The following is a 22081-nucleotide window of genomic DNA, read 5'->3' as shown; positions in this document are numbered from 1 at the left end:
ATCTCAATCCAACAGCGCACCTTTGAGGTGTAGTGCTACGGAACATTGGCATCATGGATGTACAGGTGATAAATCTGCAGCAACTGTGTGATGCTGTCAGCGTGGATCAAAAATAATGTTCCGCACGCAAAAGACACCATACTCTTTGCCCCAAATTCATGATGTAGAAGACCAAGTGACTTGTGCTTCTGTGCTGTAGGTGTCAGCCTGCCATTAACCTATATTTGCTCAAAGAGAAATTGGATTAAAAGTTTGCGTAAAGCCACAGGTGCTGTTGGGTTCAAGGCTTAGTCAGCCCGAGTGAGAACTTGCTTGACACAGGACACGGCTGCTCAGCGAGTAGCTACTGGAGGATGAAGTGTCAAAGAAACACTCGCTTCTGATTGGTTTGCAGACACTGTAGGCGACAACGGCTTAATTTGACTACAAGAAAGAAACAATCGCAACTATATTCTAATTCTTAAGGGGCTTCGTACAAAACAGGTTTAGCAATATACATATAAATACCATGGTTATTATCTTATTTCAACAAAATCGATTTGTGCTTCACTTTGCCACGCACCGTCTTGTCTCTGCGCTCCTCCAAGATCTCGCGGGATTAAAGATGTAACGGGTGGTTAAGAAAAAAAAAAAAGGAAAAAAAGGTGGTTCGGTATCTGCACCGGGTTGTCAGCAGAGCGGCACAGGTAGCCAGCTGCACCTCTGTGGGCTCACGCTCGTCTACCTAGCGACGCTTGACTCTGTACGTGACACGACTGGGGAGTATCTGGAGGTGCGAGCCTCGGCGAACCCAGCCCGCTCCATCATAACCGGCGCAGGTCACCTTAGCGCTCTCCTACCGGCATTTTCCGTCCACCGTCTCCGAAGATGATACCTGGCAAACGCAGAGCTGCAGTCATGATCTTCTCGGTGGCGATATTTGGAGCTCTGATGCTGCAGTCCGTCTCATCTCAGAACGGTAGGAAAGCTCTCCCTATAGAAAAACGCAGCGTGTTACACATCATGGTGAGAATGCGGTTTTAAGGGAGGCACTGGCATTGGCTGACTTTGATGCATTAAAAAAATGTTACTTTAAATGAATCACTGCAAGATTCCTCCAGCCTCATTAGATAATCCTTTAACGTTACTCTGATAGAAACACACACCAGAGCGGATCGATTGGCGTCTTGTTGGCCCAGCGTTAGAAAAGAAGGGTGAATAAATCATTAATGGGCTACAATCTGTACTGCTGTAGTGAGCCATAAGGAGGCCTGTGCAGTGTCCCTAAAATGTCCTTTGAAGTGTGGAGCTGAATACTGAGCCGATACATGAGCGGTTCCGGCAGCAAGGACAAGTTCTGTCCACGGGTAGGCTCGTGCCACACTGAAGTTTAAAACCTGTGATGCCAGCACACAAACACTCTCTCACGCGTCCAGTCAACATGCTGTCACGCTTGGGTCTGCTCAGAAATGGCAGGATAGGGATCAGGAATTCTGAAAAAATAAAATCCTCTGCTACAGAGTGAAATAATTGTATGCATCAGCCTTGTAACATGTAGGCCTGTGTAATTATGTAGGACCTTAGAAGCCCAGCTCTGTAAATAGCATCAGTCCATTTTGCTGCATGTTCCTATTTTTAGAGCAGAGATGCTGCACTGGGAACTATGGCTTTAATGTCCTCTTGCAACAGTGAATCTGTTAACTCTTTGCTGAGACGTGCTGCACTGCAGAATGGCATTGATTTCCCAGCGCAGCTCCACTTGCCCAATTCACCCTCGGCTCGTAAACCTCATCCCTCCCCAAACTGATTAGGGCAGTGTAACCCCCCGCTCAGCCCACTATCTGTTTGTGTATACTGTAAGCGTGCAGTGCTTCTTGCATCCCTTTGCGAGCTCTGTGTGCGGACGAGTGAGAATGGATTGAGCTCCGGCCTTCCCAGGAGCGGTCCATGTGTAGGATTGCATTACACATCTCCTCCTATACTGTGCGCCCACTCATAACATCTCTTCTCCAATCAGAGCTGACAAAGCTCAGACTTCTGATTAGAAATACTGGCTTTACATCCGACAGGAGGAGGTAGAGATCAATCTTATTTATTGCCTTTTAAATATTGTAGTTTTCTCTCTTCTTCTTTTTCTTTTTCCTTTCTTCAGATTGTGGTCACACAGAATATTAACAAACACTGCTGCCAGTCACGTCCCAGAATCCATTTGGCTGCTTATATGTGAAGCTATATCTCAAACGATTAATATAACAGTATATCTTGTTGCTTCCTGTCGAGATGCGTTATCCCCCCTCAGACACCAAATATCAATGTTTTTTCACAACATACAGATGCTCTAAATCACAGGTGTTGAACTCCAGGCCTCGAAGGTCGGTGTCCTGCAGGTTTTAGATGTGTCCTTGATCCAACACAGCTGATTTAAATGGCTAAATTACCTCCTCAACATGTCCTAAAGTTCTCCAGTTACGAAGTTACGAAGCCTGGTAATGAACTGATCATTTGATTCAGATGTGTTGACCCAGGGTGTTATCTAAACCCTGCAGGACACCGAGGCCTGGAGTTCGACACCCCTGCTCTAAATAGAGATCAATCCAGTTTGATTTACCAGACTCACTTCTTCATTTCTCTTTGAGCTAATGTTTTAAATGAAGTGAAGAAGGAGAAGAAACTGACTCACATGGGGGAAAAACCAGACTGCCAGTTCATTGAATTGGTATTTAATGCAATAGTAATCTGTAGCACAACAGTGCAGAGATGAAATAAATGATTCTTTCTCCAATGTATCAAGATCGTATCTTGTGATTCCCAGCCCTACTCTCTGTGGACGTATGAGTCTAAAGAGAAGTTAACATAATAGACTGTTTAAACAGTCTGAAAAACAAAGTAATGTTTTATTTTCAGAAGCTAAAAAAATAATATTTTGTGAGCTATTTCAGTTTGAGTTGTAGATTTTATTGTTTCAGTACCTGATGAATTGGCCAAATTACAAATAATTTGCATTACATTTGTAGATGTTTCCAGAGACTGAAAATGATTGTGTTTAAGGAAACGATTTAAACATGTAAAACTAAAAGATGTAACAATGTATTGTATTATAATAGAGCAAATTAACAAAAGCATATAAAGCACGATAATTGCCAGGGATATTAAATATCAGTTGTTTTCATTGCCCAGCAATCCATCGATTATTACTCTCACTTGGCTAAGAAATTATTTGGTCAACATATGGACGAAGAAGGGAAAAAATCTCATCACAGTTTTCCGAAACATAAGACGATGCTGACATGTTTCTCATGAAAATTAAACCCCGAGCAGCTGAGGAGCACACAGGAGAGAAAAAAAAGCGAAATCCTGCAATTAAAAGGTTGGAACCAGTGAATGGTTTGTATTTTGGACTGGTAAATGACATAAACCATTACTGATCACGACTAACCACAATTGCCCACATTTATTCTTTTTTTTCTGATAATTATTTGATGGATGCATTGTTTCCTCTCTAATGTGCATTTCTGCTATATCTAACATCAAAGGCAATCCCTACAGGGAAATGTAAGAGAAGTAGTGCCGTTTTCTGAAGCCCCACGATGCATATAAAACATTAACATGCTTGAACAACACAGTTGTCAAATTCAGTTTAATCTGATTGCATGTAAGTATAATTATTGTTACTATAACACATCAGCTCCCTTATGTTGCATTTCAGTGCTACGAAATGTTTATTAAACTATATCAAAACATTTAAGACATATATATTAGAACCATTTTCACTGTGCAGTTAACACCGTCCAGCATGTGAATGTATGTAATTGCTGTTTTCTTCAGTATGTGTTGGAACATAAACTGGGACTGTGGCCATAATTTCTTCATTTTAGACACATTTAAATTGGATTCGTCAGACGATTCGAGGTCGTCTGCTGTCAGTTTGTGCTCTTGGATTTGCAGTTTGAATAATAAACCTGAAATTGGCACACAGTGTCATAGTGTGGATCCGGACAGGAACAAACACTTTGATAAAGGACAAAAGAAAGTTAGGACTATTTATATACTGGACTGATGGGCAGGTGGAAACAGGTGAGGAACGAGACACAGCTTAACCTAATCAACACAGTTTGTTACAAACCGAAAAACCGAAAGTAAAACTAGAGCGAGGCACGGCAGAAAGGTAACCTTCAAAGCAAAAGAGGGAACAGCTCAGAAGACAAAGGGTAAATGCAGCGGCTAACAACAATAACAAACAGTGGAACAGATGCTAGTAGAAAGACAAGAAAGAGGAACAGATGGGGAAAAACAGAGGAAACTAAAACTGCTGCAAAGAATAAAAATAAACACCTGAACTTGAACTGAAACCGAACTGAAAGGCTAAAGGTTTTAAAAATAACAACAACAGCAACAACAACAAAAAAAAACACGAGTCAAAAAGTGCAAAAATAAAAAAAAATACAAGGACCAATAATGCACAGATCTGCAGTATTAACAGAAAAAGAATATAAACACGACATCTAAAGACCAAACAATTATTTCATTGAGAGAACAAAAGACACACACACAGATGCTTTATGCACATTAAAATTCAGAACGAATTTAGAAGCAAATTGGGAACACAGACAATGAAAACGTTAGATGGCGATAACAGATTGTTGGACTGTCACGCTGATATAGCATATATGAATAGATCTCTTGATAATAAATGTGATGTGATTTGCTACAACAAGAACAATTTTACGATGTTGCATTGGGTTTTTATAAGTTTAAGTGCGAAATAGGCAAATTATTTCCTTTAACATGTCAATATGAACTAAATGTTCTTTGTACAATGTTATGGCTGTTGAGTTTAGCACCATTTGTTTTTAGATTGGTTGCTTCCCATCATCAAAGGTTTATGATGTAATTCTGTCTTGCACCAGATACAAAATCTCCCAGGAAAATCACTAAAAAATGAGAAGACGATAGCAATTTTATTTTCCCTGGCATTCATCAGTGGCGTTCCCTAAGCGATGGAAATAGCGGAGCAGCAACTGTGGAAAGTAACAAATTAAAGAAAAAAATCATTGGAGGGGATAAAGGAGGTGAAAAAATAAAAGTGAACCTCAGTCTTTGTGACAGCAGTACAGGAAACACATCTCACTGTGAGTAAAAAAAGATTCATTGCTAACAGAAGGAGCTTTGATTTGTGGCTCAAATAGGGACTGTGTAGATAATTTAGGCCTTAATGAAAAGGACAAACATTACAATTCTCCACAGTTTGGTGAGCTGTCCTCGCCCAGCTCATGTGAAAAGAAGCACATTTTGAAATCCAGCTGGAGTAGCATAGTTTTCCACCCCTCGAAATCCCGGGCCCGCGTCAGTCATGAACGTTCTCGCTGAGTTGCACCAGGAATGTGACCTTAAGTTGCATTCAAACTTTGAAGTGCTATGTGAGAACTTTGTCTTTGGACATCATGTTTAATTTAAGATATTAAGCTAGCTTATTATTCACTAATGGAAAAAAACATTCCACACATTAGACGCACACAAAACTAAACCGAAATCCTCCTGACGCGAGTGGCGTCATTCTGACATGTGCTGTACAGTAGTGTGCGAGGACGTGGCTACTGGCTCAGCACTTTTAACATGTCTACTCTGTCGGAGTTGACAGGGTCTGTCTCTCAGCATTTCTGCAATAAGAGCTGAGGGGCTGGCTTTAGGTTTCAGTCATGTTATTTGCTGGTTTGCATGTACGAAGGAATCTTTATGTGCACACTGTATATGGGCTGGTCTTCAGGAACCCGTTGCAGGCTGTGCAGCAGAGTCTTGTGATGTCAGCAGCTTGACACAGAAACCAGGTGATCATCTGTCTTGTGATGGTCTGTCTCATCTGATTGGCTGTCTCTTCTTCCTACTTTGTTGCCGTAGAGTGCTTCTATGGAAACGCAGGGGGTCTATCACCATGTGCCCACACACTCCCCAGAGACCCAGAGCTGAGGCTTCTATAAATCTCTTGTCTCTCTGCAGAGCCTATAGACCGTGCTTATAACTTCCACCTCCATGATTAAAAGCATTTACATTTAAAAGGGAGACATTTCAATCCAGTCAAATTATAAACAGCTTGTTGTATCAGTGTCCTTGTTATTCAGTAATTACATAAACACGATTTTCTGAGCACTGAGATATTTTTATTATACAGCCAAGAAAATGACAAGGTCGTGTGGAGGACTTCTTGATGTGAGCGCTGTGCGAGCCAGGCGCAGTTTTATATGATGCCATTAATTGCACAGAACCAAGTGAGAGCAGCCCTGCAGGGCCGTCCCAGAAGAACTGAATTAAAGCTTCCCAGGAATAGCAGCAATAATAGTTTAGACAGATCTGGGGTTGTCTCTTTTTCCCAGAGCAAAAATTGTCAGTGTGATGACTGATGGCTCATCAGAGGTGTAACTGTTTGTCAATGAACTGATTTGTGGGAATCACCATACATCCCACGATACGATATTATCACAATACTTAACGCACGATACGATATTATTGCAATTTTTAAAAATATTTTGCGATATTCAGATTCTGTACATAAAGGTAAACTTTATCAATATTCATTTTATCTAATATCAAAGTCTCACACTCAGTCTTTCTCTCATTTCAGTTTTATTGTTGACAAACTTGAACGGTTTGTATTACAGTCTAGTCCAACTTAACTGAATGCAACCATCTGGTACAGAATTATAGCTATTCTGAACTATGCAGTTTATGAAAACTATGCAGCCCATTCAGCAACTGAAGAATTTGAAAGTAAATTAAAACCAAATATAATTTTACATTAAATAAAAAAGTTTTAAACTTAATTAAAATAAAACATGTCTTAAATTAAAAATAAGTAAACTGTCATGTTTATTGCTGCCAAAAAAAAGGTTAAACACATTTGGACAGTGAAGGAATGTCAGGATTCTTGCTCAGAAAAAGGAGCTGATCAACATGCTCTGAAGTCAGAGTATGTTCCAGTCCACAAAAACTTTTTTTGTAACAAAATATCGATTTTTGCTGTCCCTGTATCGATACATTATTAGCAAACAAAATATCACGATACTACACAGTATCGATTTTTTCCCCCACCCCTACTTTGCATCAGACGCCATCACATTGCGCTGGGCTCTGTTTGAGAGCGAATGGTCGCATCTGATTTGTTTTTTCATATTTTGTGTAATATATACTGTATATATACAGTGGGTGCTTGTTGTGAACATGGTGAAGTTGGCTTAAGGTGAGAGGACTTAAAACGTCTTGAGCTGACAGACCCAAGATGAGATATATAAAAGGATTATTTTAAATTTGGTGTAAAATTTGTGCAAAAATGTTTTTTGTAGCGGTTCACACCAACCGCTAAATTTTGCAGGAGAAATTTTCAGCATTTATTTTTTGTACTAAAAACTCGATTTTTCACCGATTTGTTGAAATATGTACAAAAGAGACCGTAATACAGATTCAACTTCTCGATCAAACCAACTTCCTGATGTTGCTTTCTAGTTAGAATAGGATGAACCCAAAATCTCAATTTCTTTCTTCTTTGATTTAGATTCAGAGCGCACTGTGGATAAAAATAATGCTTAACGGAAATCTGTGGGGTGATTGTGTAACAGCAAAGTTGGTAGTAGAAGAATTACTTACAAACCAGGAACCTTTCTTTAGTCAGATTTGACTGGTGTCCTTATTCATCCCTGGGACCACTGAAATTAAAGTTGTGCCTTGAGGTGGCTACAAGTGGTGAGACTAGCTTCAAGGATCCTCTGATAACAAGTCCCTTTTCAATTGGGAAAAACTAATGAGTGCCAGATTAATTAATGAAGGGAAATGATGATATTTGCAACTTTAATTTGAATTTATCAACATGGCTAGAAATTTTATAAACCAGGAAATGATTAGATTAATTGGGGAGTTAAGCAGCTGTCATTTATTCATTTATTTATTTCTAATTTTAACATAATTTGTCTGTTCTGTTCATTATTTTGCATTTGTTGCTGTTCTTTTCATTTTGTCATGTCCCTTGTCTGGCTCCTGTTTTAATTTATACCTGTTATTTTCTCACCTGCACCTGTTTCTCCTCTTTTGTTTTGCCTCTGGACACGCTGCCCCCGTAAACAACCACCACCAGCACCGGCGGGCTTTGTGAAATCACCTCTTTCTGAGACTAAGCTCACAGGTGACACCTTTGAGCTGTACTGTGACGTGGTAGGTAACCCCACCCCCGAAATCCAGTGGTGGTACTCTGAGATCAACCGAGCCGACTCTTTCAGGCAGCTGTGGGATGGTGCCCGGAAGCGGCGGGTGTCCATCAGCACCGCCTACGGCATCAATGCTGTGAGCGTGTTGGGCGTATCGCATCTCACACTAGACGATTCTGGGACATACGAGTGCAGAGCCAGCAATGACCCACGGCGTAATGACCTCCACCAAAATCCAGCCACCACCTGGATCCGTGCTCAGGCCACTATAACAGTGCTGCAGAGTGAGTGGTCAGTGTAGAGCAATCCTCCCCCAGTTCCTGTGTGATTCAGCCTCCATCATACCTCTCCAGAGGAGCAGTAGCTTCCTAAGTAGGTGCCACCCTCCCCCACAGGCCTGAGAAATGAGGAAAAAACACCATCCTCTCATCTTCTTGTTATCTTTAATAAGCAGAGCTGAGTACTATTTTTTTTAATGCTCAACTCTTACTTCAAACTAGAGCTCACAGAGCCCAGTTTTTTCCTTCTTTTCCTCCCTTTCCTCCTCTTTTCTTCTAATTTCCCAGAATGATTAATTATAATTGTGATTTTTCTCTCATTGTTGTAACCTGCTTGTTATTTGGCATTTGGTATCACCTTCATCACAGCCATCTTTTATTTGGAGAGTGATAGCACGTCTCATTTCTGACTCATATTAGCGCTAACAGTAGTTCCTTGTTTGCTCACCAGAATCACAGTGCTTTTTCTAGAGACGTGTATCTTCTTCAGCAGACTGCCTTATAAAAGGACAAAATGAGGGCCAAATCTCCATACAGTTTTTTTTTTCTTTTTTTTGGGGGTGGGGAGGGGGGCTGAGTACCTGCCAGCACAAACCTGCAGGTGCTTTGTGTGCAGACGGTGTTTTAGGCCATGACTAAAGATTAAGAGCTTCACTGGTGTCTAACTGTGCAAACAAGACATAGATAATCAGGATTAAGCAGAATACTAACTCTCCAATTAAGATCTTCATTGTTTAAAAGCCAACTGAAGCGAGCAGCTTCGGCAGGTTACATTTCTACGGGATGAGGAGGCAGATTTTAATTGTTGTAAGGGGTTCATTTTAAGATAATAAATCGAATCTCTAAATTAAGTGGAGGGATATTTTCATGGAAAGCTAAATCAGTTGTGGTAAGTGCAAACAATTGGTATAAATAACATTAGTGTGCTCATAAAAATGTTCTGGAGTCACTGTAATGTGAAGCCTGCTTTTATCCACCGGCATTGTAACAGATGTATACTTATCATCATGCCTCACACAAAACACATCCACCTGCTATAATTAAACCAAGTGCTTCTTAAAAAGACTAGCCTGTAATCCAAAAGCTGCATTTTGTTCTGTAAAGTTATATTTGGTAATGTAGTCGCTCGAATGGGTGTATTTCATGTCCAGCTACCCAGAAAGTGAATGGACCTTTACTTCAGCAGGCTGGGATGCCCAGAATAATTCCTCCCACTTTAAACTATTCCTGAGCGTTATTGAAAAATGACCAGTCGTCTGTAGTGTCTGAACTCTACATCTTCCAGCGCGCCTTCACCCACTACTTCTGTTGTGGCTGAGCTATGCCTCTCTTGCAGAGCCGTCCATTGCTGCCTCTGAACACGTCACGCTTCCAGTGGAAGGAGAAAGCCTCACACTGCAGTGCAACCTGACCAGCCCCCTCAGCACCGTCCAGGAAAGCTTCTGGATGAAGAACGGCGAGGAGATCCCAGAAACGCGTGACTCAAGCAAGAACACTGAGTACAGGTCAGCTTTTTTCACGAGTGTGCGAGGAAGAGGTGTTTAGCAGCCTGGCGTGCGTTCACGTGAGATGTATTTCTGCTCCGCAGGCTGAAAAGACCAAGAGCAGATGACGCTGGAGTGTACATGTGTGTCTACAACTTCAGCACGACTCCTTCGGCCAACGCCACCATCGAAGTTAAATGTAGGTGTTGACTGGCGAGCTAAAGCCATCTTTGCAATTTTGAGGCCACATTAGAGATGCCACCAATAAAAATGGCCTTGAGCACTTGTATCGCTGTCATGTGAGGACCTGTGATCTCAAACGGCTCTGCTGGCTGCTCAGGGGCAGCCGGTGCCCTTGACACCTCCATCAAGCCAGTGCCCGGCTCAGTGGCAGCAGATGGTGTCTTGTTTGTCTGATGGAAAGGGATTATGTAAAATCTGGTCAGCCTTTTCTGCTGTTGCATTGCAATGGAGGTAAATTGGATTTCAGGGGCAGTTTTCTTGATATTATATGGGGCATTTCTATTATTGCAGTCCGTTTTATAATATACTGAGTAATGCACACAGTTTATGGTTACACTGGCTCAAATACTCTTGCTAGATTAAATGTAATGCTTTATGTTTGAAGTTCACTTTCATACACACAAGTGTTTGTCTCTGCAGTGTAAAAAGACTATTGGAATGACCCCTGCTTTGCGCTTCAGTGCTTTATTCTTAAAAAAGAAAACAATCTGCTGTGTGTGATTTACCTCGTGACTGTTTTAGTGCAAGTTATATTTAGCTTTTACTCAGATTACTTCATAAATGTGCAATGTGGTTAAAAACAATACAGCGAACAGTGAGAGCATTACTATCAGTTTCACCTTGGAAAAATAACAAAAATTATATTATTATTGTTATTTTAAAAAAATTAATTTCTCAAATGTGTTTTGTGTTTTAGCTGCTCCTGAGATTGTAGGCCACAAACGTAGTGAGAATAAGAACGAGGGCGATCACGCTATACTCCACTGTAAGTCTGTGGGCTATCCTCACCCTGTGTGGTCCTGGCGCAGGAACGACAAGGTATGTCATATGAATTTAAATGATACTGCTTAGATATCATTTGTGATGTTTAGATTTTATGATTTTAAAAAGATTCTAAGTCTCATATGTACAGCAACTGGTTTCAGTGGTAAAGTAAATCTCCTGCTAGTAATTCAGACTAGCTACCTAAGCAGAAGGTCACCATTAAGAACACTTAAGGTTAAGAGGTCCACAAATCCCACAGCTGCAGTCTAACACAGTAAGGATTTTATGTGTTTGACTTACTCTAAATATTAAAGCTCAACAAGAACATTTACGATTAACAGAAACAACAAATGGAAAATATTGTAGATCGATTCTTTAATTGATCTACAATAAATGGAAAAATGAAAACGTATCCAGAATAAATATAAACACAACACCCACCGATATAACAGTTTCACCTGAAAAGTATCACACTCAGGCATGACTGTTGTTTTTCAGTCTGATTTTATGTTTTTAAAAAAAAAAGCCCATGGTCATAGAAAGTTGATTAAAAAACAATAGCTAACCTTTCAAAATAAAAGTGAAAATACTCTTTTTTTGAGTTTATTTTTACTTTAGTATAACTACATTCATATACAGGGTGGGGCATTTATATGGATACAGCGTAATAACATGGGAATGGTTGGTGATATTAAAGTCCTGTTTGTGGCACATTAGTATATGTGAGGGGGCAAACTCCTCCAGATGGGTGGTGACCATGGTGGCCATTTAGAAGTCAGCCATCTTGGATACAACTTTTGTTTTTTCAATAGGAAGAGGGCCATGTGACACATCAAACTTATTGGTAATGTCACAAGAAAAACAGTGGTGTGCTTTGTTTCAACATAACTTTATTCTTTCATGAGTTATTTATAAGTTTCTCTTTGTTCACAGCCATTGACATGTCGAAGAGGTTAACACGTGAGGAGCGGATCGAAATTGTGTTGATATTTGGTGAACGCAGTAACCGGATCATTGCAGCAGATTTCAATGCAAGACACCCTACAAGACCACCCATCTCCCATGCTACAGTTAGCAAACTGCTTGCCCCCTCACATATACTAATGTGCCACAAACAGGACTTTAATATCACCAACCATTCCCATGTTATTACGGTGTATCCATATAAATGGCCCACCCTGTAGTTAAAGTTTTATTGGTAAAAGATCTATTTAAAAGACGCTATTGAACTCCAAAGTGAAGTAGAAAAATGGATGTTTTTACTCTGCAGCTCCTTGGTTTAACTAGTGTTGATCTGGAGGTAGTTCTGCTGGCACCTGTCCACAAAGCCTTGGGTCAGTTTTCTGTACTCCTTGTCGTCCCCATCAGTGATAGCATAGATTAAACAAGGTGCTTGAAACAATCCTCATCTCAAAGGTGCTCCATTGGATTGAGATCTGGTGAATGTGTAGGTCATTTTAGAAACAGTGTACTCATTGACATGTTCAAGAAACCAGTTTGAAAATATCTTAGCTTTATAACATGGTATATTATCCTGCTGTAAGGAGCCATCAGAAGACGCATACACTGTGTGGATCGGCAACAATACTCACATAGGTGGGTGGTGAGTCAGTGATGCTCTGGGCCAAGAAAATATCCCCCACACCATAGACCACCACAACAGCCTGAAATGTTGATAAAGGGCAGCATGGACCCAAGCCTTAATGTTGTTTATGCCAAATCCTACCATCCAAATATTCAGGTAGACATTTAGTCTCATCAGACCAAGCAACATTTTTTCAACCCTCTATCATCCAATTTTGGTGAGCCCATGCGAACTGGAGCCTCCGTTTCCTGTTCTTAGATGACAAAAAGCAGCACCTGATCTTCTGCTGCTGTCGTCCATCTGCTTCAAGGTTGGACGTGCTGTGCGTTCAGAGATGCTCTTTTGCATACCTTGATTGTAATAAGTGGTTATCTGAGTTACTTTTTATCAACTCTAAGCAGTCTGGGCATTCTTCTCTGACCTCTGACATCAACACTGCATTGTCACCCAGACAACTGCAGCTCATCCTTTTCAGATGATTCAGAGATGGTTGTGTGGGAAAACCCAGTAAATCAGCAGTTTCTGAAATGCAAGTGGCTTAAATCACCTTTCTTTTCTGTTCTGATACTCAATTTGAACTTCAGGTCGTTTTGACCATGTCTACAAGCCTAAATGCACTGAGTTGCTGCAATGTGATTGGCTTATTAGACATTTGTGTTAATAAGCAGCTGAACAAGTGTACCTAATAACATGTCTGGTGAATTTATAATACCCCATGATCTAAACTAAGGCACAAAAAATTGTCCATGTAAGAAAAACTCTCACTGCCAAATCACCAGGATGATTCTCTTCATTCCCTCTTCGTAGGACTTTGAAAACTCAACACGCATCTACATCGTCAGCAAAGACAACTACACAGAGCTCCACATTCTGAATCTGGACATTAATGAAGATCCAGGGGTGTACGTCTGCAACGCCACCAACATGATTGGCCACACTACTGAGAAATCTGTGCTGAGGGTTCGCAGCCACTTGGCCCCCTTATGGCCTCTCCTGGGGGTTTTGGCTGAGATCATCATCCTGGTCATCATCATCGTTGTTTATGAGAAGCGCAAGAAGCCAGAAGATTTACAAGACGGTGAGTCACCGCTGATGATGCTTAGGAATGTTTTATTAGTCCATTGTTTAAATATAACTGGGGATAGATTAGCTGCGTTCAGCATACAAATGAAATACCTAATGGGTCTGTCGTGTGAAAAGGCTCTGGTGTGAGCTTGAAGGCATTTCTTCCCCAGGTGCACCGGCAGAGTTGCCTGACACTGTGCCCATCGCTGTGCCCGCATTCAATAATTCAGGCAGCGAGGCTGACCCAGAACGCAGACACTGTTGCACCTTGTCAGGACAATATCATGGATTTAATATTCATGAGAAATATGATACTGCAGTGTTGAGGAGGTGGGCGCTTTCAATTATTAATACCTTTCCAGGGACCTTGTAGTGTCCTCAATGCAATGTCCCTAATGCAAACTTAACAAGGATACTCGTAATTTAGCTGTGAAATGTGGGTATGCCATCCTGCGATTTTCTGATAGCGCTGAGCACTTCATTTGAGAGTCTAGCTACGTCATATATTATGCATTAATGGTATTTGGGCAACCTTTTCCTCTCAAACAGAATTTTGATGTTGTCACCTGCTGATTAGCTGTAGCACCGAGGGAATGACTGACACCTAAGAGCTGTCGGTGGTATTCACTAACGCCTACAGTCATTGCACTTGAATGTTTTCTCAGTACGGTTTATTATTTTAACAGAATAGATTGCAGAATATGGGAGCGATATAGTCACCACGAGAATCCGTACAGCCTTTAAGCAGCAAATCACGACAGATGCAGATTGCTTGCTTTTGTGAATTGTTTTACTTGAAACTCTCGGACCTGGTTTCTCTTCTCTCCGCTTGTTGCATATATTTTAAAAGATTGTTTTAATATCTCCCATCCTTCCCTTTTCCCAAATTGCCTAACGTAAACTGTGTTTGTGGTAAGTGAGAGACTTTGCATGCCTCGTGAATTTCAATAAGCATTCAGCCTCGTCATCCTCCCGTCTGCGGCACATTATAATCAGCACTTTTAAACGTTTCAGTTCCAAACTTTAGGTTTTTATTTGTTTTGATAAAATGATTATGCCATGTCTTTGCATCACACTCATAAACATAATCACCGCAGCAGAGAAATGGCATGTAGCACTGTAAGGAATTTGAAGTGTTTCGTCACTGTTTGAAAATGCTGCGCTGAGTTATCACCGCAGGGCTGATATTCATGGACCTGCTTCTCGCTAATCTCCTTGAGTGAACAGATGTTCTTTGTGAGCGCTGCTTGTCTGTGCATGACTACAGTATTTTTTTTCCCCAGTTTGAATTCTGCCTGTTGTTCTCAGTTGCTCGTGCATTTTATTGTGATGTTTAATTACACTCTGTGTTTTGTGAGTGTTCTCATGAGCTACTTTTCATTCTGCATTTTCATTCTGCTTTTTTTTTCTGTTTTTATTTGGTAACAGTCTGAACTCTGAAACCACAGACATAGAGATTTTTAGGGCACTAAATGTCAGCTTTAAGCAAAGCACCTCATCAGCGTGTGCAGCTTCTTTGCAATTATTTTATTTTTTTTTGGTGTTCATTTCTCCATATTTTCCTCTTGCTGCCACAGATGATGATCTAGCTGGACCAATGTAAGTATAAACATTTCACCTCTTCCCACCTTATCTCTGTTTAGCTTGGTAAAGTAATGTGTGTTTTGTTGTAGATTATCATGATGTATCTACTCCAGACAGTCTGTAGAGCTCACTGTGAAGTAGTTCCTAAAACTGGGTCACAAATAACGGTGAGCATCATGTCCTAGTATTTCAGATAAATCACCGGATGGTATTTTAAGGTCAAGTTTGGCCACTGTTGCTGTGACTGACAAGTTGTCAGGATTAGGAAAGTCCTGCTTAAGCCGCCCATGTTTGGCAGTGAGAAGCAGTATGCATTGTTTTATTAAATGTCTTTCTTTAACACGCTACAACATAGTTTTAGGCAGATGTGTGATTTAAGGCATAGTTTTGTTCTTCCTGTTTCCCCTCCTGGCTTCAGTAATCTATTGACAGGTGTCCTGGTAACCTAAATTTTAGTTACCTAGTATCTTTTTTGAGAGGAAAAAAACTTAGCTCACTGAAATGCACACAAAACAAGAACAGAAAAAACTCTCAGCAGGTAAAAATTATGTTTAAAAAATATTTACATAACTGGTCCTGGGTCTGGTTTTGTCCTTGCTGCAGTCAAAGACTGAATGTAAAAGATGGAGGTAGCCTCAGATCTAAAAACTCTAATGCGAGAGTGCTATATACCTGCATTCTCTTTAATGGCCAGCAGGGGGCAACAAAATGTCTATAGAAGAAAAAACTAATATGCTTCTTACATGACTTAATACCTCAGTAAACATTTTCCTCATGTGTTTATGGGCTCAGTCACTAGTTTTAAGTCGTGTTAAAGAAAATGTGATGTTAATTTTATAACTTATTGTCCCATTTAGTATAAAATACATTATAGCATGGGTGTCAAACATATGCTAGGGGGCCAGAAGTGACCCAGCAAAATATATATAGGAAAGGCTAAGCAGTGATCTACAAGACTTTTCTGTAATTTTACATTTCTAATGTAAAAAACTGACATGTGCTGTTGAAATTGTACTTCTTTATATTATATTAAGATATCTTGGGGATTAAATGTGTAGTTAAATGTCTTTAGACTGACAGAAATTGGAGTTTCACTCATTTGGCCCACATAACTGGGCCAAACTTGGCCCTCGGTGTAAAATTAGTTTGACATCCCAGCATTATATAGAGATTGACAGACCACGTGACTTTCGCGCATTGCATGCCGGGAACTCGTGGCAAAACAATCCAAGTACCGCATCAAATGCAAGCATTTGCAGCACCGCAAAACGTTCATTCTTCGGTTCCAATAAATTCTTGCTTTTTCTTTGCCCCCCAAAAAAAGTTATGTACAAAACGAAGGAGAACAATGCCGGTCCGTACAAAGACAGACTTGATGAAAAGTCAAAGAAAAGATACGAGGAAAAAAATCAAAGGAGTGAAAGGGTTAGACCCTTACGAGCACACAGAGTGGACAAAATACGTTAGTGTGCTGCCCAACTTTCACCACGCTCATATTTATAATTATACGGTTCTTGGAGTGAGTGCATACACTCATGAAGTTTAGTAACTTCAGGTCACTGCAACAAGCCCAGGTACAGTTTACCGACGGATGGGTACAGGACCTTGAAATGCACCGTGTAGAACGAAAGACCATCGTATGTATCATAAGTTTACCAGTCTCACAAATCGTCTTCATAAATACACATTCGTTAACCGTTTATTAATAGGACCTTTGAGCTCAACGGTAATTAATTAGTAGTGGAAATAATTTCTGGTTCGCATTACAGAAATGTAGCAGTGACAATAATATTGTATGCTGTAATCATACTGGACAATTAGTGATACAAAAAATCTGTTTTACCCTGTGAATAAAAGTATATGTTTTTGTCAATGTACCATGGTAATAACAGAAGTGAAACACAATATTGTGTCAGGACAATTCACTATTTATGCACAATAAACAAAGGAGCATAGTGTGACAATTTCTGTTCAGCGCCAGACTTGCTTGTAACCTATATCACCAATTATGTTATGAAAAATGATGTATTAACTACAACAGAAGACTGACCTTTGTGGAAATGCTTGGAGCAGACTAACGTGTGAGCTGGAGTGTTCTGGGACGTTATATTTTGTCTTTGAATGGCTGCAATCCAGGCCATCCGTCGCCTGTTTGTTACTTCGGAAACATGGCTCGAACAATTTCTCTTCAACGACGTAATCCGATAACAACCGATCTCTTTACCCGTCGGCTTTCCGTGGCTGTCATCCGACCGGCTATTGCAGTTAATAATACAACAGCTTCTTGCCATTTTTTGTGTTTCTTTTTATCGCTGTATAACTGATTTCAATTGAAAGCCTGCTTGCGCTAGTACCTCTTGCCACGAGTTCCCAGAATTATTTGCGGTTTTACCCCTGAATGACATCACATTTTCAATCTCTATAGGCTTAAAAGTTTAGAGACTAGACATGACAAAAGGACTAAATGACAATCCTCTGGCTATGTCCATCTTTGATATACAGTTTATGGCTGCAAACAGTAGTAGTAGATGTTTTCGTCAGTGGTTGCATTAATAACCCTGAGGCCATCATCAAGGCATCAGTCAACTGTCAACATCAGTCAGTTTCATCTATAAATAAAATGATGGTAAATTTCTACCACAAGCTTGCAGATGTTAAAATTGGTTAATTAGCAGCCTGCAGCGTTTATTTTATGTCATGAAACAGAAAGCCGAGCATTAGCTGTTTTTATTTCACACACGACAACAATCATTTTACAGTTGTTAGGACTGAGATCACTAGTTTCTGTGTATGACATGTGTTCAAAAGCTTTATTTAAATTAGGCTCATCTCTGTTCAAGATCAGCTTCTTGATCATGTCCAAACAATTTTTGCCAAGAGACCAAATATCAAGCGAGCTGATTTATATTTTTCCCCCTACGAAGGAATTGTGCCAGAGTGCCATCTTGTGTCATTGTGAGCGTAGGTAGCTTCATGAAAAATGATGGGTCACCACCCAGACCGGTTGATGTTTGATATTTGAAGTGTCCAATCAGGTGTTTTAAGACAAAAAGCAGCAGCCTCGCTGAATAAACTATAAAGGTGCATGAGAAGATAACCTTGAATTTGAGATTTGCCATTTACACCACAAGGCGTTTTTTGGAGGTTTTTTTAGGGATTTGATCACAGAACTGCTTGATAACACCTCATCTACGCTTCGTTTGAGATGAGAGCTGATTGTGTGTTTTACTTCTTTGTAAAGGAAAACTAACTCGACCAACAACCACAAAGACAAGAATCTCCGTCAGAGGAATACAAACTGAGCAGCCTGTCTGCTGAGTAAGTATTAAATTATTAAGAGAAGCCCTGATAATAAAGACCCGTGGCCACAAACCCAAGATGACTGATTTAATTTCATTTAATTAAGTGTAATTACATAGAACCAAATGAGAACAACAGTTGCCTCAAGGTGCTTTATATTAAAAGGTAAAGACCCTCCAAGAATACAAATTGACTATACGAAACAATAACTGAATGCTTTTGTCACGCAGGATAACTCATATATACTAATAGATCGCATATACACTGGGCTAACAAGCTGAATCTTCTTTTCTGCAGGTCTCATTACACATGTATTGACCATATGAAGGTAAACAAGAATGGACTCCATACCCGTTGTTTATAGGACGCATCTGCCATTAAAAGTATGGTTGTGGAGGAATTAAATGAGGCATGCCTTATGATTTTATTGTGTGAGGGTGTGAGGTCAAGAGGTACCCAAACCATTATAGAATTGTTAACATTATAACCATTGTGACTGCATGCGGTTGTTGACGTTTATTATTTTTCCCCACGCTCTTAACCACTAATTTAACATTTTTGCTACTTCTAAAAATAATGCATGCAAGACGTTGACCTTCTGTTTGCTACAGAAATGGCTTTTTTTTTGGTTTTGTTTTGTTTTTTCTCTGAGAGTGGCTTCATTTTAATAATCTGTACTGTGTGTTTTAGAGGAAAAACGACACTCAGCAAAAGAAAATACCACCGTAATCTGGTATGACAGATGTGTACAGTTTTATCATCCTGCTGCATACCATTGGTTCATTTTATCCAACAGTATCTATTACATTTAAGGGCTTTGCAATGTCCCTCTAAATTTGATTAAGATCTACTGTATGTATGTACTGTATGTATTAAATCATAATAACTATGTATCAGATCACCGTTAATATAAAGACTATCCATATTATATGATGCACTTAAATGTTGAAAAGTATGAAAAAAAACCTGTATAAAAGCCTACTTTAGGAAATCTGTACTAATCATTCTAACGTATTATTTTATAATTATGTGTATTGTACAGCATGGCTATTATCCTATGCAATTATCATCCATATCAGTATATTGCAAATCATTGCAGCTTTTGATTTCTCTGTGACAAAGCTTTAATCTAGTAGGATCACCGTAGAGCGTCGATGGCACACAACACAGCTGCATGAATTCTCGACAGCTTACGTGGGGCAGAAAGGAAAGCCCGCGTCCGAGCTGACACATGTGAAGCATTTCCAAGATCCCGAGTCATTTTTAAAAATAAATATCTTAAAAAATCTGACGTGTCTGGTATATCAGTTTCTTTGCAAAACACAGAGTTGTACTCTTAGTCACATGGACTCTCAAAAGTGGAGAACAGCTCCATCTAGTGAGATTTCAGGAGGTCGAAGTGGGGAATGCAGTGATGAACATCAGAGCAATAAAGACCTGCAAACCGCGAGGAAAGTGTTCGGGGGTACGTTTAAGTCTTACGCTGTGAAAATCAAGGATCAGATTAGATATGAAAAGACAGAAAATAGTACACGGTGAAAGGACTTTGAGTGACAGCCGAGGGATGAAGCTGCCTTTCTTTTTAGGATTAATGGAGGATGCCACTGAGGTCACGTCTTGAAATGAAGGAAAGGAAATGAGTTTTAAACAGCAGATTCAAATATTCAGAGGGCCCGATGTTTAGAGTTCTGTTTTATGGTGCAATGTCAAATAGTTTGACTTTGTAGTTCTGCCACTGTGGAAGGAGCTTTTTATAAGTTGTCAGGTAGTGAAACAGGCAAACCTACATGTCAAGTCAGCCATTAAAAGCTTTTCATTCATGATTATAGTGCACATCATTGGAATATGCATGCATACATACATCTCAGTTCACTTACTGAGACCGATCTGTGTTCTTGTTGTACATTAGATACCAGTTCTTTTGCTTAGTATAAAAAATCAATGTGCAAATTTAACCTGAGTCACATGAGACGTCCTTAGTCTTTGAAGCCTTTTCTTTCTGTTAAACTTTATTCAACACTTTGCATAGTACGAAACTGCAAACATAACAGATAACAGAGCAGTCACAGACATGTATGTAATCCCAAAAAAGATTACTCTACTTTCACATCAGTCCATATCTGGACTTGAAACTGTTCCTCTTAAACACTGTCTTCTGCTGCTCCTTCTTCTTCTTCTTCTTCTTCTTTAAAAAAGGGAGATCAATTTATCTTGTAAAGCTTTAAAAAAAAAAGAAGTATGATATCACACTAGATTTAAAATAAATACAGCATATATTTTTTTTCTCCTGTGTTATCCTCGAGCTGTAGTGGGAAGCACTTTCATCACAAAATGTGGGAAACTGCTGCAGCACAACAAAGGCGGGCACTATTTTGTCATTCCTCCTGGAAGGTAGCATCGGTTTCTTCCCTGATGGACTATCAGGAATATTTAAAAAAAAAATATTACCAGCTGGAGAATAATAAACTATTGTTCTTTGACTTTTTTTTTTTGTCTTTTTTTTAACTGTTCTATTAATTGTTTGGGTCTAATTCCTGTGATGTAATGCTGCACCCTGGATTAATATGTCAGCAGGATTCAAACAGTAATAAAATGAGTCCATTTCTAGAGCAGAGAGACATCTGTGACTTTGTGAACCCGGAAAAAAAAGGAGGGAACACAACTCCTGACAAAAATGAGTTGTTGTTCCCTCTGGGCGGATTAATCTCTCGGATGTCAGGTGAACTTTAAACCGGTGTGATGGACTACTTCTTAAACAAGCCAGCGGATTGTTTTAATAGCAAATCTAAAGAGTTCTCCAAACTTAATGGAGAGATTAATGTTTTATTTATTTATTTATTGGACTTTATTTACATCTGCTGCCACAGTTGTCAACATCATGTGTCACAAATGGCATATAATTAGTTGTCTTAAATAAAGACTTTTTGTGGTAAGTGAAACAAAGCAGTGATTAGTGCAAAATAGCATCATACAGTGTGACGTACCATTTAAATGCAGGTTTTGGGTAATACATGATTTTATTAATTGTTTGACACCTAAATGAAATGGTATTTTGTCAAACTGAATCGTTGTTTTTTTTTACTTAAACAAAAAATGTTTCCAATGTGAAAAGATACTTGATGTTACTCAAATGTGGAAGCGTTAACTCATGGTGGTAACTTTCAGTATTTCAGGGGTTGTTTAAATCTCTCTATTCTTATGGCAAACTAGTCTCAGCACCCTAGACTTATGTAACAACACTGATACAAGCTACTTTGGCTTCTGTCTCTTTAAAACCCCTCTCCCATTTTCTTCAATTTATGTCCGTCTTGCCTGGCTTTTGCAAAAAGAACCTAGAGTTTGTGAGCCTCACGTCCTCTGCTTGCCAGTTCAGAGGTTCAGAAAACCCCCCCAGTAAACCTATCATTTGTTGTTCTTGATCGGAAATGGCAGCGCCACACCTCCATCTGCATGTGTTAGCACCAGAATCCATGGCCAGCACAAACATCTTAAGCAACAACAATTACAACAGAGCATGTCTGTTCTGGGAATTTTGAGCTCATTGCGTGCTAACTGTGTATATAATCTATATAAAAAAGTATCTCTTCATATATATTTATTTATTTATTT

At 39.6% G+C, this 22081-nt stretch overlaps 1 protein-coding gene across 5 annotated transcripts; it reads left to right on the top strand.

Annotated features, from left to right (window-relative positions):
- Nucleotides 1-332: 332 nt before the first annotated feature.
- On the top strand, nucleotides 333-20654 carry LOC146515331 (neuroplastin-like). 5 transcript variants are annotated; one of them, XR_014874894.1, is made up of 10 exons: nucleotides 333-958; nucleotides 8099-8452; nucleotides 9783-9951; nucleotides 10035-10129; nucleotides 10871-10992; nucleotides 13331-13601; nucleotides 15166-15187; nucleotides 15262-15339; nucleotides 18414-18490; nucleotides 18770-20654. XR_014874894.1 is itself a non-coding variant. In XM_085165001.1 (9 exons), exons 1-8 carry the CDS (start codon nucleotides 868-870, stop codon nucleotides 18472-18474), a joined length of 1173 nt encoding a protein of 390 aa, XP_085021127.1. In that variant the 5' UTR covers nucleotides 338-867; the 3' UTR covers nucleotides 18475-18490; nucleotides 18770-20654. The 5 variants fall into 5 exon arrangements, 4 of the variants coding, with proteins under 4 accessions (XP_085021127.1, XP_085021125.1, XP_085021124.1 ...); XM_085165001.1 differs by lacking the exon at nucleotides 15262-15339 and having other exon boundaries at nucleotides 338-958; nucleotides 15178-15187; XM_085164998.1 differs by lacking the exon at nucleotides 15262-15339 and having other exon boundaries at nucleotides 340-958.
- Nucleotides 20655-22081: the final 1427 nt, after the last annotated feature.

Source organism: Neolamprologus multifasciatus, chromosome 7 (genome assembly GCF_963576455.1).
Source record: "Neolamprologus multifasciatus chromosome 7, fNeoMul1.2, whole genome shotgun sequence".
Classification (NCBI taxonomy): Eukaryota; Metazoa; Chordata; class Actinopteri; order Cichliformes; family Cichlidae; genus Neolamprologus; species Neolamprologus multifasciatus.
The sequence above is the reverse complement of the archived record's forward strand: the minus strand, read 5'-3'. Positions and strand labels throughout refer to the sequence as shown.